The 7,770-nt window shown below is 36.3% G+C and overlaps 1 protein-coding gene across 1 annotated transcript; it reads left to right on the top strand.

Moving 5' to 3' along the window:
- The first annotated feature begins 3,128 nt into the window (after positions 1-3,128).
- Positions 3,129-7,445, top strand: LOC110920587 (sterol 14-demethylase). Its single transcript, XM_022164750.2, has 3 exons — positions 3,129-3,232; positions 3,315-3,781; positions 6,241-7,445. Exons 2-3 carry the CDS (start codon positions 3,320-3,322, stop codon positions 7,234-7,236), a joined length of 1,458 nt encoding a protein of 485 aa, XP_022020442.1. The 5' UTR covers positions 3,129-3,232; positions 3,315-3,319; the 3' UTR covers positions 7,237-7,445.
- The last annotated feature ends 325 nt before the right edge of the window (positions 7,446-7,770 follow it).

The raw sequence follows: 7,770 nt of genomic DNA, 5'->3' as shown, positions 1-7,770 counted from the left end.
AATGATTCATCATCAATCTATATTTATATCAGTTTTTGGTGGCATGTATCAATGTCTTATTCAATGCTTCCCAAACACTGTACCATATTAAATTGTTCCATATGCTATTGTTCTTTCTTTCATCCAACTGTTGATTTATTAGAGGGGAAATGGTAATGAAAGCGTAACTTTTTGACTGTCAATCGACCCGTGTTCCCTAAGGCCTAAACACATAATCAAGATTAATTTCTAATAATGAAGAAGCAAACGAAACAACAAACTATTATGCACAATTGAGAAATCACCCACAACATTCTTGTTTCTAAAACTAATAATCCAAACACATTCAATGTCAGCCAACCCAGAATCCCACAAATGTACGGACAACACACATCAATCAATCTTCACACAATTCCAAATTAACCAATCAAACATCAACAAATACTAAAACAAATCAATACCCAGATCAGCAATTACAAAAACAATTATACCCCACGGAAACAAAACTCATATCGGATCTAAAACCAATCAAATCAACCGACATAACCGGTCAAGAAAACCATTACAAAAACAGAGCAGCAACAAGATTACCAACAATTGAACAAAACTCTTTAGTAAAGATCAAAAATTGATCAAATGGGGTAGTGGGTTTGGAACAAGATTATACAGTGGGTTTGTGAATAAAGAACGTACAAAGATTGTCAGTAACCCTCAAATTCGAACCTTGCAAGTGCTGTAGTTTTGTTGAATTTGTTGCTAGTAATCGCTGTGTAGGAGGAGAGGGGCGGGAGAGATGAAATGAGATGTGGTTGTTGGAAATAAAGAGTTACAGTAGCTTTTCATGTATAAATAGCTTTTCATGTATAAAAAGTTACTGTAGCTTTTTTTTTAATATTTAGGGTTAGAGTATGGGTATAGTGGACAGGTTGGAGTGGTATTTTTGAAAGTTTTTTTATATTTTGGAGTTAAAGGTTACTTTGATTATCTGGATGAGAATGCTCTTACACCCTTAACCCTAAACCACTTCAACTTCCCATCAACTCCTTTAACCTACATGCTACTCTCCAATTCTTTATATGTTAGAAAGCTGCAAACTTTAACACCATTGGTCAATTTCTTTTTTTTTCGTTATTCTTCGTAAACAAGAACATGTGAACCCTGATCAAGTTTCCACCTGTTTCAAGTTTAGCACATAGGAAATCTTTAAAAAAAATAACAAAAACTAGAGTAAATTAAGTACACTTATCGTCCTTTAACTATACTAAATTTCAGGTTTTGTTCCTAAACCATGAAGATAACAAAATTATCCTTAGTGTTTAAGTTTGTTTACGCGTTTCATTCTTACGACTAACGAGTATCTATTTTTAGCGTTAAATGAAGCCATGTGCCCCTCACGTGAAGACAAAATGGTCTTTTTATACTTAATAACTTAGATATGTTGTGATGACGAATGGTAGATGGCAATGGAGATACATCGGTGGTTCTCCGAAGAGTGAGATAGTTTACTGAGAGGGAGTTTATGGTTTATATATAAATTGTCTTTGTTTTATATATTAAGATATGGGTAAAAAGACTAAATTGCCCTCATTTGCAAGGTACATGGCCGGATTTACCAAAGAGCTTGTAGTTTGGTGGTACTAAGGAGTGTAGTAATGTGTTGCTCCCCCCAAGTAGGGGTGTGCGTTGTTCGATTCAATTCGGTTATTATCCTTAATTGAAATAGAAACCTAAGTCATTTGTTAATCTATTTTAGCAACCAATCGCTTTTTGATTACTTAGTTCACTTTATTTAGTTAGTTTGCCGGTTTTCGGTTCTGTTAATTTTGATTAATAATCAAAATCAAAAATGGGCTAAAATGTTTGCTTAGAAATACATGAAGGGTATGTTTGGCATGAAGCTTTTAGAAGCTTCTAGCTTTAAGCTTTTAAGAAAAAACTCATACTCAATAAAAAGTCTTGTTTGGTTGAAGGAGCTTTAAGCTTTTAGGTTAGGAGCTTGAAGCTTTTGGTTGAACGCTACTACCAGTAGCGTTTAGAAGGAGCTACAAGCTTTTAGGAAAAAATGACTATTTTAACCTCTAAAAATAAGGAACTTTTTAATGCACCAACTTTCTAAATTTCTAGCTATGCCAATTTTGGTCATTTTATACATTTTATTAAAAGCTCCAGCTACTCTACGAAACACCAAATATATCTAAAAAGCTACAGCTACTAGCTACCAGCTACAGCTTCCAGCTTCCAACCACCAGCTACCAGCTTCTAGCTTCCAGCTACCAACCACCAGCTACTTTTGCCAAACATACCCGAAATAGAGGTAGAAATACATGAAATGGAGATATAAATACATGAAATTAGTATATAAATCATGAAATAAATAAAATTGAGGCATAAAAGCTAGAAATATGTGAAAATGTGAATGGTTCGGTTTGGTTAACCGAGGGTAAAAAAATCGATAACTGATTTTCGATTAACTCGATTTTTGGTTAGTTGGATTTCGATTAACTCGGTTTTCGATTCGGTTTCAATTAACAATTTGATTATTACTCACCTCTACTTATGAGTTTGTCGTTTAAAAAAATGAATCAAAGAACAAATTTAACCCTGTTAGTGAAAAGAAAAAGAAAAAAAAAAACAAAACGCATAAACAAATTTAATAACAACCCCTGTCTTTTACTATAAAATTAAGAGACGTTGGGTTTAAATAACCTCAACTTTCACATTGGCCGATAGCACTCTCCTTTCGATTTGTACCACACCACTCCCAACTTATTGGCCGATAGCACTCTCAAACTAACCCATCACTAACCCAATTTGCTGATATTAGCTGCCATGTCACTAAACCAGTGTCACATCATCAAAAAGCTAAGTCAGATGCCACGACATCCGTCACGTCATCAAAAAAGCAATGTCAAATGCCACGTCAGTTGTCACATCATCAAAAAAATCCTACGTCAGATGTGACGTCGACACACAAGTGTCACATCAGGAACAAACTAACTGGGTTAGTGTTAGGTTAGTTTGAAAGTGTTATGGGTCAATAAGTTGAATGTTGAGAGTTATGTGGTACAAATCGAAAGTTGAAAGTGCCATAAACGTCGTGAAAAACAAGGTTTTTTAAATCCAATATCCCAAAAATTAAAGGATTAAAAGTGCATCTTACTTTTAAAAAAAAGACACTATTTAAATACCCCCTTAAACTCACACTAATCCAACTGTCTTACTTTCTCTCCACCACTCTCTTCCATCTCACCAGGTTTGATTCTCTCTTCCAATTTTCAAGATTAGCGTTTGTAATAAATCTTCAACACTTTTGTTCTAATCTTAAACTGTTTCAGGTCCAATGGAATTAGACCCCAAATTACTCAACATAGCCACCCTCCTCATCGCCACCTTAATCGCCGCTAAATTCATCGCCACTTTCCTAATCCCCAGATCCCACAAACGCCTCCCACCGGTAGTCAAATCATGGCCGTTCATCGGCGGTCTATTCCGGTTCTTAAAAGGCCCCATTATCATGCTCAAACAAGAGTACCCTAAACTGGGTAGTGTCTTTACACTCAATCTGTTGAACAAGAACATCACTTTCCTTATTGGGCCGGAGGTTTCGGCCCATTTCTTTAAAGCCTCTGAATCCGATCTGAGTCAGCAAGAGGTTTACCAGTTCAATGTGCCGACTTTTGGGCCTGGCGTTGTGTTCGATGTTGATTATTCTGTACGGCAGGAGCAGTTTAGGTTTTTTACTGAGGCGTTAAGGGTTAATAAACTTAAAGGCTATGTTGATCAGATGGTGTTTGAAGCTGAGGTAAATTACGGTTTTTTTTTTTCTTTTGATTTTTGATAAAATATTGTTAGTTAGGACCAGGGGCGTGTACGGTTCAGTTATTGGCATTAACCATAACTATAACGGAAGTCATCAATTAATCGGTTCGGTTAATTTCTCGGTTTTCGGTTCGGTTTGATTAATTTCGGTTAATAACCAAATCAAAAAATTGCTTAGAAATACATGTAATGAAGGTATAAATACATGAAATAGATGTATAAATACATGAACTAGATGTATAAATAAATGAAATTGAGATATAAATGTAGAGAATTTGGCCTGTAATAATGCCACCTTATTGGCCATTAATAATCACACCTCAGAATATTCCTCCTACCAGTCCCACCTTTCACATATTTTTCCTACAATAGTCCCCCGTTAAAAAAACTTAACGGAGTTAAGCTTTTTCCAAATTACAAATAGTTTTTTTAGGACTTTTGATTAGAATGACGATACGAGTCCATTAATGTAAAACTTGCCTCGAAACGGTGCTCCAAACGATGAAAACGGCGCTTCAACTCGGGTGTTTAAATTTCCAATTAACCAAAATCAAGTCACTTGGAGCACCATTTCGAAGTAAGTTTTACATCAATGAACTCGTATCATCGTTCTGATCAAAAACCCTAAAAAATATGTTTGTAATTTGGAAAAAAGCTTAACTCCGTTAAGGTTTTTTAACGGGGGACCATTGTAGGAAAAATAGGTGAAAGGTGGGACTGGTGGAGGGAATATTCTGAGGTGGGATTATTAATGGCCAATAAGGTCTAGATGTGATTATTACATGCCAATTCCCCTATAAATATATGAAACGGAGGTATAATTGTATAAATATATGAAATGAAAATATAAAACATGTAATGGAGTTATAAAATCTAGAATTATATGAAAATATAAATGGTTCTGTTCGGTTAACCGATGGTAAAAAATAACCGATAACCTACTTTCGATTAATTTCGGTTAAGCGATGGTAAAAAAACCGATAACCGACTTTCGGTTAATTTCGGTTCGGTTTTGTTAGTTTTCGGTTCGGTTAACGGTTCAGTTATTGGACACCTTATTCTTGTTATGTAGACTGTAATTATTAGATGTGATATGATTATGTCTTTTGTGTTGTAAATTTTAGTGTGTTTTTTTTTTTTTAAATATGGGAAAATTTACCATAATGACGGTATTGACCAATGAGTTTGACAAAATAGCATTGACTTTTAAAGTTTTTTTACAACCTGTCCAATGAGGTAACAGATTTTAATCTTAGTTATTATGTAGTCTGTAGGAAGGAGATTGATAGCAAACGGTTCGGTAACGGCTATGAAATTAAAACTCTAAATAAAACAGATAGATCTAACGGTCTCTTGTGATACAGACACACCACACAAGAAATCGATTAGGGCAAACTAAACGAGAATCAAGATACAGATACACCACTTGACTCTAATCTAGGCTCCAAGAACACCATTCAAGTTGCCAAACTTGAACTAGCATGGAAATAATTAATCAACTCATAATCCAATGAGAAAATTAACCAAAAAACTTTTCATAAACTCCAAAAAAACTGTCTGCATTTCATTTAACTTGCGATACATATAGATGCAAAAGAAACCCACCCACGTTTCCTTACATATAGGAAATTGAATAACTTACTTGAAAACAATAGTAAAACAAAACTAACAAATAAATAAAAATAACATTGGATGAAAATAAAAGTTAACTACTGATTGAAAACGTGGGGTGCATGGTCATGCATGGAATCAATTCATGTTGAAGACGTATTCGGGTCGACCCGGATATAATTGAACCAGCCCTGGCCCGACTTTGCCTGACTCGTGAAGTTCCGTTCTTGGTCTGATTGTATTAACGATTAACCGGTCGCAATTCCTATCAGAGATGTGATTTGATTAGGTTTTCTTTGTTTGTAAATTTTAGTATGCTTCTTTAAATTCAGGATCGGGTGTCTGATTTGAATTTGTTTCGGTTTCTAAATTCAGTATCGGTGTCTGATTTAAATCTGTTAATGTTTTACAAAAGGGGGAAACTCACCAAAATAGGCATATTGACCAATGAGTTTGACAAAATATCTTTTACTTTTTAAAACTTTAATCAACGAGTGTTTGACAAGTGTCCATTGACGCAACATGATATAATCTTTGTGTGGTGGATTTTATGATTTGGCGCAACAGATTTTCATCCGGCACAACAGATCAATTTTTTCTGTGCCGGATGGAAATCTCTTGCGACATCTTAAAATCTGTTACGCGGGTGCAGCATGATGTGCCATGTGAAAGCTTATGATTGGTTACAATTTTATAACTAGAAACAAGAAAAGTCAATGATTTTTTTTTTTTTTTTTTTTTTTTTTTTTTTTTTTTTTTTGTAAAAGAACAAGTTATTTTCTCTATGCTTTGAACTTGCATCTTGAAACTTAACTTGATTGGAATTTGCAGGAATATTTCTCCAAATGGGGGGACAGTGGTGAAGTGGATCTAAAACATGAACTAGAAAGCCTAATCATTCTAACAGCCAGTAGATGCTTATTAGGCGAAGAAGTTCGCAACAAGCTATTGGACGACGTATCCGCTCTGTTTCATGATCTCGATAACGGGATGCAACCCATCAGTGTCATATTCCCCTATCTCCCCATCCCCGCCCACCGCCGCCGTGACCAGGCCCGCAAGAAACTTGCCAGCATCTTTTCCACCATCATAACCTCCCGTAAACAAAGCGGCAAGTCCGAAAACGACATGCTGCAATGTTTTATTGACTCCAAGTACAAAAACGGCCGGCCCACCACGGAATCCGAGGTCACCGGACTTCTCATCGCTGCGTTATTCGCCGGCCAGCACACGAGTTCTATAACCTCGACATGGACCGGAGCGTACCTCCTCTGCAACCCGAAACACATGGCGGCTGTGCTCGATGAACAGAAGAATCTCGTGAACAAACATGGCGAAAAAGTTGATCACGATATCTTATCGGAGATGAACGTTTTGTACAGGTGTATTAAAGAAGCGTTAAGACTCCACCCGCCGCTAATCATGCTGCTACGCAGCTCTCACTGTGATTTCGCCGTGACTACAAAGGAAGGGAAAGAATATGACATACCGAAAGGCCACATAGTCGCCACGTCACCTGCATTTGCCAACCGGTTGCCACATGTGTTTAAAGATCCGGACTCGTATGACCCGGATAGATTCGGGCCGGGTAGAGAAGAGGATAAGGCGGCGGGGGCGTTTTCGTACATTTCGTTTGGTGGTGGTAGACATGGTTGTTTAGGAGAACCGTTTGCGTATTTGCAAATTAAAGCGATTTGGAGCCATCTGTTGAGAAACTTTGAGCTGGAATTGGTTTCTCCCTTTCCTGAGACGGATTGGAATGCGATGGTGGTTGGTGTTAAAGGGAAGGTTATGGTTCGTTACAAGCGAAAAGTGTTGCAATGTTAACATGTTTGGTACTACTCATGTTCTGTCTCTTTTTCTAATTCTAGTGTGCTAAGGTTGTCAATGTTGATGTTGTTCAATTGATTTACGTAATTTTTTTCGTAACCTGAAGATTTAGAACCTTAATTTCGTGTAATTCCTTGTGTCCGGGTATACAATCTGGGATTTGCGTAGGGTGTTACAGTTTTGATAAATCGAAAAACTTTCTCCCCCATCTAAACCTTAGAAAACTATGACATCAGTGCATACCCAATTTAGTTTGCATTTGAAAGTGATTGAAACTATCCGAGTATTTGGCAAATTCTGATTATTATTATTATTATTTAAGAATTAATTTGTACAAGAACTTAAATGTAATGAGATAACCATAATCAGTTTTGTTGCAGCTACTCCTAAACTGCCCCCAAAATAATCGAAAATTCGGAATCAGTTTCATTAGACCATACTTGCTTAACACTTTTAACTTTAACATAATGCCCTATCACGTAGACAGTGGGCTTTAACTAACCCACCCTTTAACTATCATGTTGTGATTAA

This window comes from Helianthus annuus, chromosome 17 (assembly GCF_002127325.2).
Source record: "Helianthus annuus cultivar XRQ/B chromosome 17, HanXRQr2.0-SUNRISE, whole genome shotgun sequence".
Taxonomy (NCBI): Eukaryota; Viridiplantae; Streptophyta; class Magnoliopsida; order Asterales; family Asteraceae; genus Helianthus; species Helianthus annuus.
The sequence above is the reverse complement of the archived record's forward strand: the minus strand, read 5'-3'. Positions and strand labels throughout refer to the sequence as shown.

Excerpts from the sequence above, each read along its gene's own strand:
- LOC110920587 (XM_022164750.2), top strand. The coding sequence starts at position 3,320 with ATGGAATTAGACCCCAAATTACTCAACATAGCCACCCTCCTCATCGCC. Across the intron at positions 3,782-6,240 it reads AGATGGTGTTTGAAGCTGAG|GAATATTTCTCCAAATGGGG; the intron begins GTAAATTACGGT and ends TGGAATTTGCAG.